At 49.5% G+C, this 24,149-nt stretch overlaps 1 protein-coding gene across 1 annotated transcript; it reads right to left on the bottom strand.

The window, feature by feature from the left end:
* Positions 1-34: 34 nt before the first annotated feature.
* ELAC2 (elaC ribonuclease Z 2) lies at positions 35-22,699 on the bottom strand. The gene is made up of 24 exons (XM_014864179.3): positions 22,388-22,699; positions 21,776-21,826; positions 21,581-21,651; positions 20,758-20,822; positions 19,397-19,454; positions 18,497-18,565; positions 17,045-17,158; positions 16,002-16,060; positions 13,573-13,631; positions 13,408-13,480; positions 12,661-12,773; positions 10,980-11,075; positions 9,870-10,008; positions 9,707-9,792; positions 7,902-8,020; positions 6,778-6,874; positions 4,948-5,086; positions 4,436-4,474; positions 4,192-4,301; positions 3,459-3,558; positions 3,272-3,392; positions 3,019-3,097; positions 2,289-2,433; positions 35-1,654 (listed from the first exon to the last, which is right to left on the bottom strand). The coding sequence occupies exons 1-24, from the start codon at positions 22,615-22,617 to the stop codon at positions 1,418-1,420; spliced, it is 2,469 nt and encodes an 822-aa protein (XP_014719665.1). The 5' UTR covers positions 22,618-22,699; the 3' UTR covers positions 35-1,417.
* Between the last annotated feature and the right edge of the window lie 1,450 nt (positions 22,700-24,149).

The following is a 24,149-nucleotide window of genomic DNA, read 5'->3' as shown; positions in this document are numbered from 1 at the left end:
TTTTAAAATAGATATGATATACCTATACATGATATAATATTTGTATATATGAAATCTCTCTATATTTGTTTAATTTGAGCCATTCAATCTAAACCAATGTACAGGTGTACAATGAGAAATTTAAATGCTTAGTTATTTTTCCCAACACAGTGTAAAATAACCCTTCTCTGACAGTGGGATTTGCAAACTTTTGATGTTAACAGCTTTGCTCACTTCCTGGCAAGGGCAGTTCAGTACCCAATTTGTAATGGAGCCCAGGGGTTGAAAGTTACCTTTAAATACATGTACAAATAGTTGTCCAAAGTAATGTTATTAAAATAGATTTATTATCCGTGAGCGTGGCCTTCTCGTTTTAGTAATAAGCTGGTGGGAGCACGGGACTCCATCTTAGATGCTGCCTCAGGAGAAAACCTGAGGTCCCAGCTAGGCAAGGCCAAGTCTTTGGTCTGTCTCTGTCTTGTCACCTGAGTTTTTAAAGCTTTTTCTATGTTCTCCTGGATAGGGAGAATACACAAAAAAACTCTAGATTTAGCTTTGAAAATTCTCTCAATTTTCAGGCACTACCTCAGTGTTGTAAAATCCCAAAAGGAGGGTGAGGAGCCAGCCTGACGTGGCATTTCTCAATGCTTTGAGGGGCAGTGGGTGGCTCTCATTCTCATCACAGGGCAAGGAAGAGCAAATCTCCTGTCTCCGTTTTCACCCAGAACAATGAGCAGGCCTGCATTCCCCTGAGCCACTGTGCAGGCCCAGCCTGGCTCTTCTAGTGCGTGAAACCACGCCACTGTGAGCAGGCACGACTTGGCTCTGTCAAAAAACTAGGCTACTGAGGGTGGTGACTCCCTGGGAACAGACTCCAACGGTCCTCAGGAGATAAGAGCCAGCTTTCAGGGCACGCTGGGCACCTGGGCACAACACCACACAGGGCGACTCCTGCTCAGAGGGGGCACCAGCACGAAGCAAAGCACTCGGGTTCCAAGTGGAATCTTTATTGTGTTCTGTGTCTTTGGAAAGACTATTCCTTGAGTCTTGGATGCTCAGACTTCATGTCCACAATCCAGCGCTCCCCGTGACGTGGCTTACGCCTAGCGCGCAGAGGGAATAACTGGGCTGGAGCAGGTGTGGGTGCACCCTCTTTTTCCATGTGACTTTAAAACTTGACTGGCACTAAATTCCAGTTGTCCCTGCGTTCTTCCTTTCGGCAGCCTCCTGTCTCGAGGCTTTGCCAGCACAGGTCGTGGGAGGCGTCGAGCAGGCCACTCCTTACCAGGGCCCAAGCCCAGGCTCAGCTTCTCACCACCTATTCCGTGGCCTCGCTGTGAGCCATGCCCTCGGGCTCCCACCAGGCAAGGAGGGCACACAGTGCCAGTGCGCAGGTCAGAGGACGTGAGCCTTCGAGGTCAGGGTCACTGCCCGTCCTTCAGTTTGCCCTGACCTTCTTGCTCTGTGGGTTCTGAGGCTCCTCCGCGTGGGCCCGTTTCTGCTGGGGCTTCCTGTCTGCAGGGCCACCCGCCGGCTCCCTGGACAGGAGGGCCGCCCGCACCAGCCGCAGCTCCCGCTTCTCCCTGCGCTCCTCCATCTCCTCGATGTCGCCGGCAAACAGGGCTTTCAGCGGGGCAGTCAGCTTGGGCACTGTTGGGAAGTCTCTGAAGCAGACCTAGAAGGCAAAACGGAGGACAAGGACACACCTCAGAGGGGCTGGGTTGGAGGCAGGAGCTGCAGTGAGGAAATCATGTGCTCACATAGCAGGCACCAGCTCCTCTTTACGAACCCTCATCAACTGACCATGGCTGGGAGAAAACAGAAAAGGAAGAAGACGCCATGGAGAGAGGAGACACTCTCTAAAGAGAGGGGCGTAGATTCCCCACTCCTGGCTAAGGGGCCTCAGGAAAGGCAAGGCAGCCAGACTGAGAATCAAGCTCCTCAAAAAAAAACCCTGGGCCCCGCCCCGCCCCGCCCCTTCATTCTGGAAAGCCAGAGGGGCAAGGTCTGGTTCTACCACTCACGAGAGGAGTGTCTGTCTCCCAGGCCTGGGGGGAGGCTCAAATGACGTGCCCATGAACGAACCAGGCCTCAGAGAGGCTCTCGGTGACGTCCAGAGAGCTGACACTGAGGTCTGTCAAGAAGGCCCATGGAAGGTCTGTCTCTCCATCAAAGCCAGTGCTGGTCATGATGGGTGATGGCTAGATACCCTCCCCCCCGGGGTGGCCTGAGCCCGACCATCCTGCACATGGATGGAGTGCGTCTCTCTGCCCCAGCCCCACCCTACACAGCCCACGCCCTACACAGACCTTCATGTGGTCAAAGGCAATTCCAACTTTGTCGTTGAAGTCAGGGCTGAAAAGGGGGATCTTGGCATACCGCTGACTGAAGTGGTTCAGCATGATGAACTCTGCGTTCATCCGCATCCCCACGCTGATCGCTTGGGAGGTCGTGCTGCAAATAAAGGAGGGAAATAAGGCTGAAGCCCACCCAAAGTGCAGGCCTCGAAGGAGAGCGCTGGCCCAGACCCCACCCAGTCTGGCCCCCAGTCCCCACCCAGGCACCCAGGGAAGGCAGGAAGGTTGCTCAATCATTGGCTTCTCTTTAGCCAACACACTCTCTCTCGAGGCCAGACTCTTCACACATTCCCCTAAATGAAGCCCAGGCTCTGTGCTGGCTGTCAAACCTCCCACCAGTGAGGGCGTCTGAGAAAAAGCAGGGGCTTCTCACCTGGGGCAACACTCTTTCCCCTTAAAGTAGCCCAGGAGCCAGCGCCCCTGCCCCCAGGTTCCCCTGACGTGGCTAGAGTTTATTTCAGTGATTTCCATTTCTTTCAAAAACCCCCCGCAGAGCCTTGCCTAGAGAACTTGCAGAGATAAAGGCAGAGGGCACAGAAGAGAGCTGGCCCAGGTCAAAGTGCCCACAGGCCTTTGTGGGAAGCAGGCTGCCTGCTGCCACTGGAGGACAATGCGAGCCCGCTCAGAGTGTCACTTCTGGCGGGGTGGGAGTGGGTGACAAGGGCTCAGAGGTCTCTGCTACCTGTGTGTCTTTTCCACAGCTTCCTCTTCCAGACCATCCTCCAGCGTGGCCTCGTGTATCAGGAGGGTGGCGTCCTTCCCTAGAGGGGAAGTACGGGCGCTGAGCAGAGCCTTCCCCCTGGGAAGCTGGCCCTGGGCCCACACAGCTGTCTCCAGGCCCAAACACTTGTTCCCCTGGCCCTGCGGCATGTCCACATATTAGGAGAACAACCAGAGGTTGTCAGGTGGGCCCCATGCCGGCTGCCTCTACTCACCCATCTGCACCAGAGCCTCACAGGGCATGGTGTCCCCCGAATAGACCACCTTCCAGCCGGACGTGTGGACCAGTGCACAGCCGAAGGCATGCTTGCAGTGCCGGACCAGGCAGGTCTGAAACTGGAGAAGCAGGCGCTCGGAGCCGTGCCCCCACCTTGCCCTCCCACGCCTGGCCCGCCCCCTTACCTCCTCCAAATCACAGGCTCCCAGCAGCGTACTAATCAAGCGTTCAACTTCGGGGCTGCAGACCTCAGCTCCTTTCTGAAGGCATTTGGCAGGAATCATACTGTGAGTAGATAAACATTTAAAAAACAAATGTTAAAAAACAAAAACAAAAACATTTAACTTAAAGTTCAAATCTCTGCCTGAGAGCCCCCAAGTCCTTATTATAAAGAAACACAATTTAAATCAGTCACTAAGGCAGGGAAAGAGCAGTCAATTACAAAGAGCCAAACCAAAAGCCATAGGCCACCGCCAGAAACCTAACAGGTGCCCGCTGCCCACAGCTCAGGCATCGAGGGCCCTCCCCGCGCAGGCCCTGCAGGCTCAGGCCCATGGGCTCCTTCCCCTGACATCAGGAGGGGCCAGCTCCCACCATTCGTCCACCCGGTGTGGACGGTCTCTGTGCCAGCCACTATCGGGCCCTGTGTCCTGGAACTGTTTCATGGGGAAGTATTGGCAAAAATCTAGAAACCAACAGAACTGAAAACAGACCTGAGAAGAGACGTGTCAAAGAGAACAAACGTTTAAGTGGAGACCATCTAAGCGTTTCTACCCTTGAGCCAAAGCATCTCTCCCTGCTTCCACCGTCTGGGGCCAAGCTGCCAGGAGGTCTCATTAACTGCCCACAGCAGCCCCGAGCCTGTGACGTAGGCGGCAGATGACGACAGCCCGGGGGTCAGGGCGCCCAGACGCTCACCTGACGTGATGCAGAATCTGCTGGCACTGGTTGTGGTACTTCTGGAGCCAGGCCCTCAGCTGGGTGGGGGCGACCACCAGCAAAGGGTGAAAGGGCTTGCCCAGAGATGCCTGAAACAGGAAATCAGGGTGCCGCGTCAATGACAGAACGTCTCAGTGAAAACGGTCTAGAGGGGCAGGAGGTAAGGCTGTTGATGTGTAATCCAACACTCAGAAACAGCAGGAACATCAAGGGTCGCACTCACCAAAGCCCGTTCTCTCTGCAGCAGGATGTTTAACAAGCCCTGCGGAGGAAGAAGGGGGCACGGATCAGCCATGGCCAAACTCGGCTTTGTTCCCCGTGTGTGGGTCTGGAGTCCTCGTCCGGCTAGCTCTCTATCAGCCCCCATCCTCCAACACTGCCCTGAAACGTCACAGGCGATGTGAGCAGAAAAGAGAGGGCAGTGGCCTGGGGACCCAGCAGCCCCAGGAGACCAGGTTTCCCAGCTCTGGCTGAAGTTCCCTGAGCAGGCCGTGGAGAAGGCAGGACTCAGGACAAGCTGGGTGAAGGCAAACCCCGATGCTGCATGACCACGAGGCAAAGAGAAAGACGAGACGTTTTAGTGAGCAGAAGGACTGTGCCTGCACCGCGGCAGTCAAGGCCAGGACCCAGCGAGAGAGGAGAAACCACAGCCCCGGACAAGTGCGGGACGAGGAGGGAGGAGAGCAGCAGGGAAGTGGGGAGCCACTGAGGCAGCGCCTGCTCCAGGACACTCACCGTGTGGTGATCCGCGTGCAGGTGGGACACGAACACGGCGGCGAGGGTGCCCAGGACCCTGTCCACGTCATCGCCGTAGTGACGGCACAGCTGCCCAAACGTGCCTTCGCCACAGTCCAGCAGCAGGGACTTGTCAGAGCTGCAGAGAGGGGCGAGACTCAGCACCGACAGGAAAGGCCTCTGGCGGCTGAGACGGTTTGTCCTTCAGAGAGAAGAGCAGGTGGCAGTGGCGGCACTTTCTATGTCCTTCCATAGCCTCTCATGCTATCCTCTGAGGAGCTCATGTAAACATGACGGCAATCTTAGACGTCCATCCTCAGAGACAAAAGAATTTTTCTATAAAATGGAACCCAAAACCCTTTAAAATATAAAGAAAGTACACAGGGCTACACAAATGCTGGGCATCCAAAAAAAAGTCTATGTGGAATGGGAGAGAAAAATACTGGCTCCTGACAATGACACCCTGCCGATTTAGGCTGAATTCCGTCACACCCACTGTTGACACGGCCTGAGGCGGGCATGCTGCTGCCATCTGGGTGGGAGGTCTGGTTGCCGGTGGATGTTTTCCCCCCGTTCAGGCAGTTCTGGTTTTCTAGCCCGTGTCCTCAGAGCCCGCCGGTGCAGGACAGGCTGCACCGCTCCCTGGGAGATAGCTGATGTGGACTCCGGCTCCAGTCTGGGCTTCAGATTCAGCCAGCCTCACACAGAGCTCAGGGAGCTTTGATTCCACCGCTGGCCCGTTTCAGAACCTCTGCTCCAAGGGGTGAGAATCTTCGCTCCTTAGGCCTTCGAATTCCTTCTCTGGGCGGAGCAGTGAGCAGTGAGCCAGGCGGGCTACACTCATTTCCAGAGAGGACCCTCAGAGCACAGAGACTTTACCTTTGGGGGATAAACTGAGCAGGGAAGGCAAGCCAGTAACAGCACCTTCCGATTAGCTGCAGCTGCCTTGAGGGGCCCCCGTAGGGTTCCAGGAGAAGCCCCCTCACGGGGCACCTCCATCCCCAGGGAAAGGCTGGCCCTCGCCGAGCCCCTTTACTGCACTTCCCCGGTCATATGAAAATATGTTCCCGATTCATATATTTTTGATACCAGGGGGCATCTCACAATTGCTGTGTACATTTAATACATTATTTGGTTGTTTATCATCCACCACTAGCATCTAAGATGACGAAGCAAAATTTATAAACAAACCTGGTACTTCATAGTCTCATTTCCTTCATGTAGACACCTGCAGAAGTGCCAGGAACGTCCACAATGCCCTTGAGTAATCTCTCTGCCCACAAATGACACCAGGCAAACCCAAGAGATCATCTAAAACCATTCAGTCAGGGCGCTGAACACCAAACAAATGCACACTCAGAAGCTGGCTCACCGTCACCAGTAACTCGTTGGTAGCAATGAAGACACCAACTCACATTTTGGACCTGCCACTTACCAGCTGTGGCTACCAGAGCCAAGTAACCTCTCTGAGCATCAGTTTACTGATCAATAAAAGGGGGAGTTAGTCACTACTTCATAGGATTAATGTGAAAATTAAGTCAGATAATTTCTCAGCAAGGTGCACGGCATACAGTAAAATTAGCTATTTTTACCAAAAGACATAATGAGTGACGAAGTTCGGTGATTCCCAGAAGCTTAAGTTAGCTACTGAGGCTATAAAATGCGTTAACACCCACTACTCCTCTTATGGGGCATTCTAGCCAAGATGACAAGCTTGCAGAGCTTTATACGATTGCATTTTCCCATCAGCCCGGTGGGTGGAGCAGGACTTGTGTTGAGAAATGAGCATGCTCCTGGATGGCGGGACGTTTCCTGAGACAGCAGTAATACCTTATGTTGACAAGCGTGGAGCTGACGTTTCGAATCTTCATCGGGATGGCAGACCCTGTTCCGAGGAAGATGATTTCTGGATGCTGGCTTCTTGTCTCTATGGAAAAATACACGTAACAGTCCACTTCCTTGGGTCCAAAGTGAGCCAGCATTCAGCCAGCAGATGAGTAAGTCCAGCTTCCCAGGCGGGGCTGGTGGTCTGAGCTGGCACCGTCCTTAAGTAAGGCCCCTCCTCTGAGAGGTGCCCAGGCTATTTGTGGGTAAAGGACTGTTGGGAGGGAGCGCAAATTCTACAGCCTTTCTTCAAGAGAGTTGCTCTAAGTCTTTAAATAACAAAGGGGACTCCTTTGTGCTATGAACTGTCACTGACCTCAAGGGGTGGGTCAGTGCTCAGGCTCGGGGGTCAGCTCTCCAGAGGGAGGAAGAGGCAGAGCCAGGACTCAAATCCAGGGAGAGCTGATGATTCCGAAGCTGTGCCCCTTCCACAGCCTCACCCAGCCTGGAGGCCCCATGTGCACGTTTACACCTGACTCAATCCATCTTTCACATACATACCAGAAATCCAATCACAAACCCGAAGGTCACTAAGGCCAGGGAAGTCAGTCTTCCCCCGACACGCACGGCAAGGCAAGTTCAAGAGGAGGTGAGATTCACACTTGCCTGAGGCTGACTACGCTAAGCTCCCAACGCCACCCTCTATTCCAGCATTCTCTATTTCTCATTAGTTGAAAACAATACTGGAAAAACCAACTACTGGAGGAGAGGTCACAAAGTCCCCCTAACTACTTTTCCTGATGAGGCAATGAAAACCCAACAAGGTGAGGGACGGGGGCAAATCTTCTGTGGATCCTTATTAGCAAGGCCAGGACTAGATCCCAAGTTGGCCGAGTTTCCAGAACAGCTGCACTCGGCGTGTGCCGTGTAAAGAAGGCCTGGGCATCATCACTGCACAGCCCCTTCGGTCTGGGGGCAGGGCAGGCACTAGTGGTTTTAAATAGAGGATAGAGAAGGACTGATCACAGCAGTCCAGACAGGCTGTGGCAGGCTGACACTCCACTTAGTGCTATGATCACACGTGCAGGAGGCAGAGGCTGGGAGAGAGGCTGGTCCTTGGTCTTCCTCACCTGCCGGGGCTGGGCCCTCCTGCACAGTCTTCCTGTATTCCTGCACGCTCTCCTGGAAATTGGGGAGCTCCAGAGCCTCGGCTATGAATTCATCAGGATTGCAAGTAACAATGGCGTCCCTGTAGGGAGAAAAGCATCTCAGCAACGGAGTGTGCGGCCACAAGAAAACACCAATTTGGAAATCCAGAATCAATTCACGGAGACATTCTGCAGAAAGCTCTTCAAATCGAGACTGAAGACTAATGACTAAGACGTTGGGCAGTTCTGTTCTCCTGCCTTGTGGACCCTTTCTCGGCAACATGGGGTCTCAGAGCGAGTTCTAAATAGCTTTAGCTCCTCAGAACATCTCTCAGCTCAAAGCCTGGCAAAACTGACATTGGCCGTTGGGCCGCGGGGCGGGGTCCTGTGCACCATCCCTGACCTCTACTCTAGCATCTAGCATCCCCCTGGGGGCCGGGGAGCAAGGGTGGGGAGGAGGGTAAAATCGTGTCAGCTGACAAGCACAGCCCGAGAGCAGTGGCTCTCAAACTAACGTGCACACGACCCATCGCCTGGGAGCCTTGTCGAGATGCAGGGCCTGATTCGGAGGCTCTGGGCTGGAGCTGAGACAGCATTTCCAGCAAGATCCCACGTGATGTGATATTGCTGGTCCTGACCTCTGTGAGCAGCAAGCCTTGGATCAGTGGCTCTCCAACTGACTGAGCACTGTAGTCACCTGGGAGCTTAGGAAGTGAGTCCCAGGCCTAACTCTCAAGATTCTAACTCAGCAGGTCTGGGAATTGTATTTTTCACAGGTATAAGGTGAATCTGGAAAGGGCTAGGTTTGTTAATCACGGCTTTGTGAACTGCCTGTGCAGATGCTGACAAAGGGACAACAGGCTCTCCAAGCCCTAGGCATCGTCATGCCCAGTCATGCGACCACGTAGTCTGTGAAAGAGCCTCAACTGCTCAGAACAGCACACAGCATCCAGTGAAACCTGGAACACGGCCAATTCCAGCACAGACACTAAGGAGCAGACAGGAAGCTTCAAACTAGACAAGATCCAGACCTTAACGATTAAAGATGTGGGGCAGTAAGCACGTCTCACATTACTGGTTGGAGTTGCCTTTCTGGATGGCAACTACGTTTATCAAGTCCCTTAAGAAGTGTCACACTGACCTAGTAATCCCACATGTAAGAATTACCCTGGGGGAACAGAGTTCCACTCAAAGATCTATGTATCAGACATTTACTGTTTCAGTAGAACAACAAAATTGGAAATGTTTCAAATGAATAAACATCCCTATCTGGAATACCAATAAAAATTTTGCTACTGAAGACTATATAATGATACAGGAAAGGACTGACAACACTTTCAGGCCAGCAACCCACATATACGTTTTTTTGATACATGCCCATATACTTAAAACACACAGAATGTTAACAATCATTATCTCGGGATGACAGAATTATGGGTGATTGATTTTGTTCACCACACACTTCTTATTTTCTATTTTGTAAAACAACAAACACGTATCACTGTTACTATTAGAGAAACAATTTAGAAAAGGACAATCACTGGCTTCAATTTTCCACTCAACCCAGACCAGAGTCGGCTGTTGTAGTAAATGAATTTGCATTGGAACACAGCCATATCCACTCATAGTCGTATTTCTATGGCTCTTTCTTGCTACAACAGCAGAGTTGAGTAGTTATAACAGAGACATGGCCTGCAAGGCCTGAAATATTTACTGCTGGGCCCTTTACCAAAAAGTCTTGCCAACCCCTGACCTCGAGCATTCCATCAGCTCGGAACCCCACAGACCTCTGCCACTCCCTCCGGGGACGGAGCTGATACTTGAGGAGGCATTCACCCCGGACAGTGGGCACACTGAAGGTGGCGCCTTCTTCCTGAAAGAGACAAAACCCACTCTGTGGAGAGAAAGAAAGGGGTGGGGCCGGGCCCAGGGACCGTTCTGTGACCCTACCTTACAGGGGACACCGGCAAGCGGGGGGAAGATGTCGGGGTGGATGAGGTTGAGCTGCGTCTGAATCTTGTGGCTGCGGAGGTTGTGAACTGACACACTCTTCTCATTCAGGATCAGGTGCTGGGTGTCAGGCCCAAATCTAGGATGAAACAGACTGGACATTCATGGTGTCCTTTAGGGAACATTTCCATCTGAGGGGCAGCTCTGGAGATTTGGAGCCATGATGATGATGGAAATATTCAAGGAGAGTAAGTGACTTGTCCACAAAGATTGCTACTGAATGGCCAAACATAATCACACTCCTTCTGTCTTCAAATCCCGTGTTCTGTCCAAACTCAACTGCCTTTGGGGTGTGTTGGAAAGAGTACTAAAAGAAATGAGAAAAGTTAAGGTCTTTGGAGCCTACAGCTAGGAACGTGGAGTTCAGGGTGGAAGAAGAAAAGGCGAAATAAGAGGAAAACAGAAAACATATGTTAAGACTCAAAAAGCCTAAAAGAACTGAGTAAGACACTGCAGGGACTAATGAGGAAAGAGGTGAAGGGAGACCCTGGGAGGAAACAGGAGGGGAGGCCGAAATGCTGCCCAAAATTACATGTGCTTGGGTTCAACTCAAATCATTCCTTCCAGCTGATGCTGCTGCTGGCCAACAAAGCCTAGAGGAAAAAGTAAAGTGACCTCTTCTTCCGGTTACTACATTTTGGTAGAACACCTGCCTCATGTGGTTGTTGGGAAGACTAAAGAACTGAATGAAATGCAGGGTGTTTAACATGCTGCCTGTTGCGTTGTGGGGCCTCAATAAACCGAAGCTCTTAGTGTATACTCACAGGTCTCTTCTGTAGGAGACACGGTGGGATCATCAACAAAAAGGCAGTGTTTGTTCACGCACTGGGTGTGGAGGGTGTAAACTGTGGGACACTGCGCCACCTAGCGGTGGTATTTCTTCACTAGAGCTACACTGGATGCTTCCAGAATTCAGGGACCACAGGAATCCCAGAGAAGGTTTAGGCAAGTGTAGAAGGGTAGGGAGCACTTGAAAGAGTGAAGGGGAGGGTAGAGAGAAATGTGTCACACCTAGCAGAGTGGCCCCGCATGTCCTGCTGGGCTCCATACCTCTCCATCCACTGCTGGTATCTGCTGTCCATAAGCACACACTCTGGGGCCATGTGAACCACCAGCGCCACAGGGGCATCGGCCTTTCCTTGGTACCTGGGCGGAAGGAAGAGTGGGGCTTCGCTTTGTTAAGTGACACAAACGCAGAACATGAACAATCAGGGAGTGTGCAGCCAGGGAGGGGCGCCGTTCGGCTCTCTCTCAGGGGCTGCCGAGAGCCCACAGCCTGCAAAACCAGGCCAAACTGTCCCTGGCTGCTCGCAGAGGTGCCTGAGCATGGCGCAGCCCCAGCGCTGACCCGGGACAGCAGAGCCCCAGCACTGACCCGGGACTCCTCTATTTGGCAGGCAGTGGGGTTTGCCATTGGCCTGCCTGAGCCTTTGTCAGGGCTGTGCTGCAGAACCAGGCTCTTCCTGTCCCCTCCTTTCTCAGGGGTCGGACCTGCACAGCAGAACAAAAGCTCTCCCTGCCGCCTCCTGCTCCCTCACGCCTTTATCTTTCACAGGCATTTCCTCCATTAAATCTCCTGCACCTCCAATTCCACCTTGGCGCCTGCCTTCTAGAAGACCCGAGTCACAGGGATGGAAAATTAAAATCGTTTGTTATTCCCCCATCTAGAGAAAGAGTCACTAACATGTCAATGTGTTTCCTTCCAGTTCCCTTAAAAAATACATATAGTAGCTGTTTTTACCTACCCTCCCACACACATGCACAAACACACACACACAGGAGTCCACAGGCCATGTATTTAAACTGGACAGCAACACATCCATGCGATAGCTCCCAGCTGACAGCTGGTCAGAGTGACTTGAAGTAGCTTTGCTGCCCACAACTTAATTACAACACAAAGCCTGTGTCACCAGGGTACCCAAATTCACCCAAAGACAATAAACTGGACCCCGGAAGAACTTCTAACACTAACTTAACAACAAATATGGATGCCCTAAAAGATCTGTTGTACTAAGTAGAATAAAACAGTTAGTGAAAAAATAAAAATAAAAATTAACGACAGGAAAAATACAGATAGAATATACCATTAAGAATGGGAGAAAAATTAAAACAGACATGTGGGTCAAAGAGTCTACCCAGGATTAAAGCTGAACTGCAAAACAGGTCAACTTGTTTGGAGGACAGAGGAGAATGGTACTCAGGCCATCAGAACAAAGATGTTCCCAGGCTGAGACTCTGTCCCTTAACACAGACCCTTGACCAAGACTGTCTCAAACACTTCAGACCTAGACCAAGACCTACCGCATTAGATTCAATACAGCTAAGTGAAGAAAATTCATTTAGGTACAAGTAATCCAAATAATGATTTGGGATATTAACTAGAACTCAAGAAAGTTCTAGAATTTGTCCTAGACTTAGAACTCTAAGTGGACTGATTTTCTAGTCCACAGCCGTCTCTGGTTTTCAGTCAGTCTTTCCTAATTTCCCTGCAAGGCTGTGTACACCACAAAGCCCACCAACTACCAGTAGCTTTGTATATCCTGCCAGGAGGATCGAGCCCAAGGTAGGAGTCGGGTTTCGGCATTTCAAATGCAGACAGTGAGCTCTCCCAGAGACACAGCTCCAGGCCAGGAGCAACCACGGGTCAAGCCAGACACCCTGTCGACACCAGCCGGGCTCCACGAGCAGAGGGTCGGCTCTCACTTCGCCCACCCTGGAGACCCCTCATTACCTCTTGAAGGTGGCATTCTCACAGATGGGCTGAATGAATCCTTCGTCTGGACATTCTACCACAAAAAAAGCAAGGCCAGGATCTGGAGGAGTACAGATCTCTTCAGGCAGAATCTGCAAAATCATTGGGGTCATGATGCTCTCCCAGAGCAGAGTCACAGCTCGGCAAACATCGAATGGCCTTCCAGTCAACTGCTAACATTACATAATCCCTCCTGAGCAAGCAGAAACCAAGGTAAGGACCACCACCTGTACCTTTCCTACTCTCTGCTTACTCTTAGGCAGCCAGCTTGCAGAGGACATTTACACCTAGAGTGACCAGGAAGCCAGGCACGACGTTCTAGCTTCTCTCAGGTCTGTGACCCATGGTCCTAGCATCCTCAGATGCCAGACAAAACATGTTGGTGAAGAACATGGTGGCATCCTTTGGGCCATGCACCCAAAGTCCATCCTTATGCGAGCTGTTGTTGGACACTGCCTCAAGCTCAAGTACGAGGGAAAGCGCCCATCCCATTAGGAGGAGGACCCCAGATCCAAAACAGACAATCTATGGAAATACCCAAAGGCAGCCAGTGTTGATATGCAGGACGTCTAGATAAGACACCCCATTTTATCGTTTAGCTGAGCGATGGAAATCTAAGCTGTTCCACTTCCCTCAAAAGTGCTATGTGTAGGACCTGAACCAGACAGCAACTCTGCCCAGTGTTCCAGATGTTTCATGAAACATCATGCAAATGGGGCGTCTCACCTCTCTGCCCTCATATGTGACACTTTTCCCGTCCTTGACAGCAGCTATGATGGGAGCAATGGCAGCGGTCCCGCTGAAATGAAGAGGCAAGCCCGCTGTGAGACAGCAGCTTTAGGAACAAAGACACACCCATGGGGCCCCAGTAGCCGCGTCCCCGACACTCACACGGGGAGGCCCAGCTCCTTTGCTTTGAGCACCAAGAAGTTTCCTTTCTTCAAGTGAAGCTGCAACACAGAGAACGTAAATGTAATTTCAGCGACTAACAAAGAAACTGAGTTTTAATCAATTTTCATAAAAGTGCATCTTTCTGGTTTTACTTTTTAAATTAATTTTACTTTCATACAATTTATACAAATACAGGTTAGGTTAGTGCTTTCAGATAAAGTATACTACATTCTGAAGAAGTCATTTATTTTGAAACGCTTCAGTACTAAAAGCTGAATGATTTAAAACATAGTGCTTCACTTCCCAACATCAACTTGTTATAAATTTAATAAAATGTAACCCATTTCCACATCAAATAAAAAGCATCCTTCAAGGATCCTTGTGGAGAAACACTCTTCTGTTCTATCATCCTGCTCTCACCCGTCAATAGCTAAGGGAACATCGCTAGAACCTTGTCCAACAGGAGTGATCATGTAGGTCACCGTATAACACAGTATTCCAACGACAGTGATGGGACTAAAAGTACGGATGACTTTTCTCCTCTACTTTTCACATATTTGGCAATATAGTGCTGCCACTTTTATACTGGAGAAAAGTTCTAATAAAAACTTCCCAATATGCTCTTGTTATGTTAGAAGGGCAAACAACAATCCTATCACAAAACCTCATAATCATTCATTCTGTACTTAAAAACTTCCAGACAAGCATTTTTGGGATCTACATATTTCATATATAATAACAGAAAAAAGTCAGGAATGGCATGAGATGTTAATAAGTCATTGAGTGTTGAATTATATTTGATTTTCATTTTCTTCCTTAGATCTTTATAAGGAAATTATTCTTAAGGCAAAGTCTCCAACTAAGATCCTAAAGTCTTATTAGGATTCTAGAATTTTCTGTCTGGGGAAAACACTATCCTGGAGGAAGGATCACAGCTCAGGTGTATGCACATAACATAAAGATGACAGAGCTTAGATGACATCTTTAGACAATGACAGTAACAAGCACTGTTGGGACCCAACACTCCCTCCACAGACCCGAATGAATGCGAGGATGGAAACTAAATGCTTCTCATGTTCAACAGGAACTTGCAGACCTAAGGCAAGCAAAACCCATCCCTCCACGACAAGCTGAATTCAACCCATGGGGAAACTTGTTCCCAGCTGGGGAATGCACAGTATTTGGAAGACAGGTAAGACCAGAGTGCCAGCCTACAAGACCTGGAGCAAGCACGCAGCTGTGGGAAGCCCATGCTCTCCCCTCAGATTAGAGGTGCTCAGGTCCTCACACGCCAGCCTATTTTCTCCCACCTCCCAGAACTTGAACTAACTTGGCTTTACTGCCTTCCAAACCCTTAGCCGAGAAGCGGCAATGAGAAGAGGGAAAAGGGGCTCCAGGCTGACCCAGTGAGAGGCGTTCTCAGAAGTAGCTGCAGACAGCAAAGGAGACAGAAAAGCCAGGCAGCAGCCCCAGCTCCCGGCAACAGTGGCCTGGGAACAGCACAACTGGCAGAGTTTATAAGGGTCGCGCCCGTGTCAGGCAGAACACATTTCACCAAGCTCCATGTAATCTACCTAGGAAGGCAGGAAGGATCTAATACAAGTGAAAGATTGATACCATATAAACTACTTTAAGAAATTTTGCCGCCTAAAAACACAGAAATACAGAAGTAATAAGCATATCGACAATAGTACTTAACTTTTATAAAAATTACTATTATTTAAACAAATTGAGGAAAGTGATACTGACAGTGATCTTACAATTAATAATTAATATTACTACTGCCTTTCATAATTGTTTTCACTCGTTAGTGTTAGAATTTGGATGAAAATTACAAATATATTTTAAAACCAACATTCCTTCTTTAAAAAAAATCCAAACCCACAAAAAAAACAATGTACAGCCTTACCAACAATTAGACAAAAGTGTATTGCACATTATAATAAAATCTTAAAGTCCTATTAAAATTAAGCCATTACTCAGATCTTAAAAATACCTTATTGTAATAAAATTTTCATAAAATCTTACCAACTTCAGATTTGCAGATTTAGGCCTTTGTGAATGCCAACCAATGTTAAAATTAGTCCAATGTTAGCAGTTTAACAACTACAGTGAGATGATATAGACTATGATAGAGCTGAAGGAGTCTGAATAAAGGCTTGATTCATTTGAAGAAAAACAAACAAAGCTGCCTTTATTTCTAAAGTGTAAGAGGACCGATCACAGCCAGATATAAACGAATATACAGGTGGACCAACTCTCGCTGGAAGAGAATTTGGAAGTACATAAGAGTACAGGGGGTGTACTGAGAAACAGGGTGTCTGTGCTTCTTGGCACAGGTGACTGAGGAGCTGCTACCTTCAAATGACTGGAAAAGTGAAGAGGTCACCAGGCACACGCTCACTTGAAGCCCAAAGAAGGGCACTTACCTTACAGACAAAAGCCACCACCAAGGAGGGGTCCCTGCCATCCAGCGTCCGGCTGATGCCTGAGGAAAAACGAATCTGATTACAGCAAGGTAAATGTGAAGGTTGACAGGCCTTTCAGATCGAGGATCATCTGCAAGCCACCTAATGTGACTGCACACAAAGTTAAATGGTCATAACTGTTCCAATAAAAGGTCGAAGAAAACTCTGGTATCCTTTCTCCAGCAGACCTTTGCTTATTCCTACTCCTGTTGAGATTTGAGTAAACGAAAAGTGCAAAACAGCAACCAGAAAAACTTTAGAATGGCAAGTGAAATGTTTAAAAGATGAAAGTTTACCTAGAAGTGGAGAAGAGAGAAAAACTAAGTTGCAATGTGCTTTATGAACAAGTATAAGAATAGGTGAAATAACACAGAAGCTAAAAGGCCCGCAGAACAAATGTGTCAGCATTCACCCATGCCATCCAAAAAAGGACGGCTTACAGGGTGGGCCTCTTCTCGTCATCAGACAGACACAACCTCGGGGCAGAAAGAGGAACTTCTTGAACCTTGTCCAACACTGGACAACATTCTCCTTACACAGCCCAATTCCTCTGATACATCTAATCTCAGAATTTTAATTCCGTTTCCCAGTAGGTTGTTGTTATGGAAGAAAAGGTGCAGATCCCTCACTGACATGACTGTTTTGTCAGCTTAGCAGTTATAGCTCCTGCATTCATGAAAAATTAACTTGCATTAATGCTTGCAGTAACGAAAAACACAAAGTCCTCTGTATGAATCAATTTGCCAGGCCCTGCTCTCCTCTGGGTAAGCTGAACACAAAGCGTGGGGCCGACCCAGGACTGCAGGTTGGCCCCTACAGCTCTGTACTGCCCCATTATGACAACCCTGCTCCCTCTCCCCACAGGCCAAGTCCTAACATGCCAAGGAAAAAGTATCTGTTTTACACACAACTTTCTTATGATAATGATTCAAATTTACAGCATCAACGGGCAATGGATTACAAAAAAGGAATCCTCTTGACAGTGTACTGTTTTGTTCAAATACCATTGCCATCTGGAAGGGGAGGCTCGTTTTCAGTTGACCTGGAGTCTGAAGACCGCTCTGGACTGAGTCGTCCTGGACTCTGTGATGGGTGGTGCTCTCCACACCTCTGCTCACCTGGTCAGTAGGGGAAACAAGCAAATTACACATCACGCAAGGCGAGCTCACAGCCAGCACCCAGATGTTCAGGAGTGGGAATGCCGAATGCCCACCACATCAACACATCTTCTACTACAGGATAAATGAGCCCTCCCCAGCTGGTCCCCAGGCTGCATTTAGGGCTCACTCATCTTTACATGTCTGCTCAGCTCACAGCTCTGACTACAGTCGAAGCTCAACAGTGTTTGTTGACTAGATAGCATGCAGGGAGTAGGCGGGTTTATTCATTATCATCAGTCTCAGTAAAGAGATTTTGGCCCGAAGGTTACCCATTTCCATGGAAGGAGCATAATTTTGCAGTCAGTTAAGTTTCAAGGTCAAGAAAAAAAAATCACTGCTCTAAGACGCTGACGCACAGCTGCCGGTCTCCTGTAAGGCTGGCTGCTCCTCGTGTGAGCCTGTTCCTCCAGTGCTGACCGGGCACCGGGAACGCACAGCCAGCACGTTGTGCAGGTTCAGCACTCATCACACAACACATACACAAGTAAACTGCCACGTGCTGGGGAGGGAGGAACACAAACCAGGCTGGTGCTGGCGGTGGGGGTCAGAGAAGCCATCTGACCAGGAGGGAGCCAGGCAAGGAGTGTTCTAACCAGACCAGCCTTCTCCATGGCCTCTGGCATTGTGCCTCTGCTCGAGCCACAGTGCTCGGCTCCCTCCCTTCTTCCACCCGCGGGTCAGGTCCTGGACTTCTCTGGCCTTGGCTGGGGGCTCTCATCTCTACCCTTTCAGCACTCAGCAAGTGTCAGGCTAGTTAGCACTGCCAAGCAAATGTCCTAACAGCTCCACAATCTTCTCACAGGAGGTCAAACCTGACACAGAGTGTGCTGAGTCAGACTCGAGGACAATACTGACATGGCAGGACTGATGTGCAGACAGTCCGTCTCTAAGTCAAAACCACATCATCTGGCCCTAGGACCTGACGACACTTCTATGAGCCTGCTGTATTAAAAGAATGTCTATCTGTGCACATCTCTCCAAAATCCTCTCATCAAAGGAGGGTCCTCACATCTGTGGCAAATAAACCCCAAGCAGTGAGCGCAGAAATCTGAGAGCAGTGCTTGATGACGCAGTATTCCAAAGCACAGTCCTGGGCATTATCTGAGTTAAACATGTCTGTCCATGAAGGGCTGGGTCCAGCTCTTATTCCCACAGCTAAATTTCCAAATCGTGCTCAGAACACAAATCCGGGTACCCGGAGCCCATATTCAAGCGGTGTCTGTCTTCACCCACCCCTTCCTCACCTAGGACCTACATCTTCCTCTTCCTCCTGGGAAACGTGGCTTCCATACTCACTGTATATGGGGACCTGGAAAACCGTCATGGTCTCATCCTTGTATTCTGGGGCAGAGTGGGGCCGCACAGCTACATGAAAAGATGACAGAAAAGTGGCTGCGTTAGCAAACATGCGTGAAAATTAACCTCCCAGATCACCAACCACAAGCAACTAAACTGCTTTGGAATTTTGGTAGGAATCTGCACTAAAACCCGAATTTCTGAGTAAATTAAAGTTTTTAGGAAAGAAGCAAAAATATACTTTCATCACTCATTAATATTTACTACAGCTGAATGAGAAGACATATTATGATCAATGTGACTACTCATTAAAAAAAAAGAAACCAACACTCAAATTTAAAAGACACAAGTTAACACACAGCATTGTGAGGCCAGAGAATCTATCACCTCAACTCTAAGAGCCAGTATACATTTTAAAATAAAATATTAGTGTTTCTGTGAAAGAGGAGCTTTAACAAGTCAGAGATGCACACCACCTCCAGGTCAAGCACTGCCACCATCCTCTGTTAGGCCTTTTTCCCTCGAGAGGCCATCATGTGTCTCCCAGCCCAGCCTGAGCTGCTCACACCCTCTTCCTACTACAAGGAATTCAGGCCAATTCAACCATGAGAACCACCTCGAGGCCCAGGGGAGGAGACTCAGTGCCTAGATGGAGACCACTTCCTGCATACAGGCAGGCACATTGCAGTTTTAAATCACTCCTGCCTGTCGGGTCTATATTTGGGGCCATGAAGTGGGGGCAGAGAAAACGCAACAGGCAATATTTTAAAAATTCACCTCATGCTGATGAAGCACTTGATTTTAAGGTTTAATTTAGGTCAGTTTTCATGGATTCTAATTTGAGAGTCTGGGGCCTATGGGAAAGAAATGGCAGATAGTGAGTCATAATCAAGGCCATACCCAGGTCTATTCCTTTCAAGGGACCAGAAAATATTTTGATAGCTTCTAGGTATTGTTCCTAAAAAAAAAAAATAAAGAAGTGAGCAGTTATGGTTGCACAAATGCGGAACACAGCAATGTATTCAAGTACACAAGAGGTATCAATAGGTATCAACATACAACTAAGTTCAGAAAGTATTCTGAACTTCCCTTATACAAATATTTACTGAGTGTCCACTCTATGTTAGATGCCAAGGATGTGGCAGTGAGAAGGAGATGGGGTCCCTGCCCTCCTGAAACTGAGAATGAAGTGGAGGAGACAAAAATGCAACAAATGGTAACACAAAGGACAGCTTAGCGGTAGTGGTGCTAAGCGCTCTGTGAGGAAAACGAAAAATGCAGGGAGCTGGGATACGGCTTGTCTGGAGAGTCAGGACACTGCTGAGTAAATGACCCTTTAGCTGAGCCCTGATGGTTCAGAAGGATCTAGGCAGGGATGAGAGGAGGTGGAGGGGACCAGTGTATGGACGAAGCACTGAGACGAGAAGGGGCTTCAGTGAAGAGCTGAGAGTGGACCCGCGTAGCTCCGGCTTGGTGACTGGGATCCAGATGCAAGCGTGGACAAGGGCCACGGCCCACAGGACCTGGAGGCCAGATTAAGCGTCTGGACTGAACTGCAACGGAGAACCCCCTTGAAGGGTTTTAGGATGGAAGTGACGCGCCTGCAGCTATGCCTTAAAGAGGCCCTTCTTGCTGCTGCGTGTGGACTGCTTACAGGGAAGCAAGGACAGATACGGGAAACTATCACTGTAGACGGGTGTAGGGGACAGAGATGAAGGCCTTAATGAGATGGAGACAAACGGACGGAGCCATGGCATTATCCTGGAGACAGAATTAACAGGACTTGACGTTGGGCTGCCTTTCATCTTAAGAACTGGGAAATGAAGTGTTACGTTCAATAGTTTTGACAATGTGCACACAACCTCTCACCAGTGTAATAAGCTGGTTTGGAAGGTATGAAGAGGTCTGAAATTTAGTAAATAAGTAAGAATAAAAGCTAACATTTATTGTGTGCCCACTTGGTACGAAACATCTCATACAGCGATTTAGGGTTTTATATGTATTACTTCATTTAATCCTTAACAGTTGTGGCTATGAAACATTATAGCCATTTTACAGAAGAAGAAACTGAGGCTCCAGGAGATAAAGTAACTTTTTCAAGGTGTCACGGTTAATACGGTTTTAGACTCAGTTCTCTTTAACTTGAAAGGTGAAGTGTTATCTCTGGAGGGCAGAAGACTGATTTGTAAAAATGGGAATTCCTGTTACTAACCTTAAAAAAGGAGGGGTTAGCGTGGAAAGCCGAGGCAGGAGAGACTCACCAGTTGTGGAGGTCCAGAAAGTACACACTTTGGAAGCCCGGTTTCCTTTAAAGTAAGAATCATTCCTAAAAAGGGTGAATAAAATCAGATCTCTTGTCACCTTGACCTGCAGCGGCAGCCAGGAGGAGCGCTCCTTACTTAACTAGCTCTCAAGCTACTCGTCCTCATTCCAGCCTTTAAGCAGTTATCCGGGAACACATACAGGGCAGAAGTGTTGCTAGCGAGAAGTACAGGGGGCACCAAATATCCCTAAAACGCCTCTAGAAGGGCAGGGCTGATACCAGGCTGAGGCAGTGGGGCAGCTAGGATGCAAGTACAGAGATGGCCTTAAATTCCGCACTCTAGGCGCTCCACCTGCCTCACCCTAGTCTCAGCTCTGAGAACGGGACCGGTTCGCCACCCTACTCCCACCTAGCCACGTCACAAAGCTTAGAGAATTTGGCAGCAACACAATCTTGACCTTCCTATTGGTGGCCGTGAATAATGGGGTAATCTGCATAGTAGGGATCTGTGTGTAGCTGCAAACGGTCTTGATGGTAAATATATTTACTATCATCACCACCACTGCACTCTCCAGGTTACTGTCACATATCCCCAGTTCAGTGACTCAATTGGAGCGGATGGTAAACACTTGGAGGCAGTATCCGTGTTAAAATCTGCTCTTCTGAGTCACAGCTTTTCATGCTCTGTGCTGCAGCTGACTGGGCTGGCATAAAAAGATTTCCAGCTTCCCTGGACTCGGAAGATGGGCAAAAAAAGGCAATGCAGGTTAAAATTCCAGAGACTTCCTTCCAGCCTCTGACCCCAGAAAGAATATACTTACCACACAACCCCCCCACATTACACCAGTGCATCCGAGTGAGGAATATGTTGTCCAAACGAGCCACCTTCAGCCTAAGAAAGAGAAACATTTAAGCAGGAGGAGCCCTCTCTTCTGCTATAAAAAACACTCCTCCCTCTCATCTCAGCTTTCAAGCTCCTTAATCATCTCCACCCCACAAGAAAATGATTGACTCACTTGTGCTCCTGCATGAGTCGCTGGACGCCTTCTCCACAGTTGAAGAGATACCTACGGGATAAACATTACACAAGCTAGACAGAAGACTCTCATCTGTGAAATCTTTCACACTGTTTAGATGCTTGACTGTACACTTTGGGGGGAAAACCTAACGACCCATGTTGGACTACAGGGCCACATTTCTGTGATCGGGATGCTGGGTTGGGGACTGGGGCCTGTGTAGGTTGGTCTGGGGTGAGACGGATTCTTTCCTCATCACATCCTCACCAGACCTGTCTACCCCACACACCAACTGTGAGGCCCGGCCTTCGGGCGCACGGAAGCGGGTGCGGCTCAGTGCCAAGAGCCAACTCGGGGGCGAAGGGCCGGGAAGAGGACACTTATACCCCGGGAGGTGCTTCAGGGACTCCCGGAAACTATACGGACATAGGACGTAAGGAATCTAGGATCTCCCTCCCACCAAAAGACTAAGATGGGCTGCAGGAGTGAACTCCCACATGTGTGAAGAAAGGGTAAGGGAAGCCCAAGGAGGTGCTGGGATGCTCCCGGGGGCGCAGCACGAGGACGGGGAGGGAGGAGGCTCGGTAAGGGGACTGGGCGCGGCGCACTGACCGGTTGTACTCAGAGAAGACATAGAGCGCGGCGCCCGCATCCCGGCCGCCGGCCGCCACCACCTGCAGGTACACGGTGTTCGGGCCCCCCGGTTCCCACGACGGGCCGCGCTTCTCCCGCGTGCGCAGGTGCCGCAGCGGGTCCTTGGGCGGCCGCTGGCGGCGGGCGGGTCCCTGCGACATGGCGCGCCCAGCCGCGGCCCGCAGCAGCAGCGAGCGAAGAGCCCACATGCGCCAGCCTCCACCTGTCTGGGAAAGCAGCCGGTCACCCGCGTCCGCATGCCCCACGCACCGCCCCTTCGCCCCGCATGGCAAGCCCAGCCAATCAGCGAGCCGCAGGCCGAGCTGCCCGCCTACGCGAAGCTGCGCTTCCAATAGAGAGGAGCCTCGCCGCTCCGGACTTGTCAATTGGCGGAAGCCATAGAGTGGAGGAATGCTAGAGCGCCCGGAACGGCCCGGTCCCATGACTCTTTCCGGTTTCCCTTGAAGGCAATTCTATCCGGAAACCGTCTTTCTCCTGGGGCGGGACTTCCGGGATCGAGGGCTATAAAAGGTGCTGCTGGCGGAAGAGCGAGGTTTTGGAGTTTTCAGTGCTGCTGAGGGTGAGGTTTCGATTTCCGCCAGTACTGCCCTGTCCCTTCTGATGTGTCAACCCCGTGGGGCTTTGATTTGCTCCTGCCTGTAGCGGTTGTTAGGATTAAATGTGAGCAGATAAATTAAATACAGCTTTAGTGTGGCGGCTTTCACTAATTTTATTTCCATCGTACATGTTTCAAATGATTGTTTTTACTGGCTTTTGGAAAGAAAAGAATAATGACGGGTTAAGAGAACAAGCTCTGGGACAGGAGAGTCTTGGGTCATTGATTAGCTGAGTGCTCTTGACCTCTCTGAGCCTCAGCTTTCTTATCTGTAAAGTGGGGATGGTAACAGTATCTACTTCATAAGGTTTCTAGAATTAAATCGCCTAGTCATATGTTGACAGTGCTTTGAGTGGGGCTGGCACAGAAGAGGCACTCGGTAAATGGTAGCACCGTTGAAAAGGAAATAAAATGTTTCCACCCACATAAAATAGATTTAAACAAACTACGATGGCTGGAGAAATGCTTACCAGGGACATCACAGCGGTAGATGTCACCATACAAGCCCTTTGAAAAGCAAAAATAGGCCTATTGTCCCCTTACATAGCTAATGAGGATTTCCCCCTGAGCCAGATCTCAGTTAAAGCCAGGAGAAATACAAGGAGCTTTCTTAAATGGGGAAGATTATTTACCTGGAATCTCCACTCACTTACAGCCTAGTTCTATGTGTCGATGAAAATAACCAATCTATAAATGAAAATTTGGGTGAGTTTATTCTGAGCTGAAATCTGAGGACCATGGCCTGGGAGAGTCTTTCCACAAAGGAACAGAGCACTCCAAAGAAGTGGGGGTACACAAGGTGGTTATATACCCTCAAAGAGGGTGTTTCACATATGATTGAAATGTCCCTCCCACAATAGTCACAAGATTGCCCTTGATGGACACAGCAGGTAGTGGTCTGCTATCTCAGAGGGTGTAGCAGGAGGCAAGTCTATTGTCTCAAGCTGGGCGGTCACAGGCAGCCTCCACAAGCAATCAGTTCCTAGCCTAAGGAAAGATGCTTAATCCTTAAAGAAATGCCAACGTTGGGAGGGGGAGAGAAGTTGCACCTTTATCTCAAGGGCCTTTGTTCTTGCCATAGGGGATGTCTAAAGCAGATATACAATGTGTGCTCAACGGCCACGG

This window comes from Equus asinus, chromosome 13 (assembly GCF_041296235.1).
Source record: "Equus asinus isolate D_3611 breed Donkey chromosome 13, EquAss-T2T_v2, whole genome shotgun sequence".
In the NCBI taxonomy this organism is placed as follows: domain Eukaryota; kingdom Metazoa; phylum Chordata; class Mammalia; order Perissodactyla; family Equidae; genus Equus; species Equus asinus.
The sequence above is the reverse complement of the archived record's forward strand: the minus strand, read 5'-3'. Positions and strand labels throughout refer to the sequence as shown.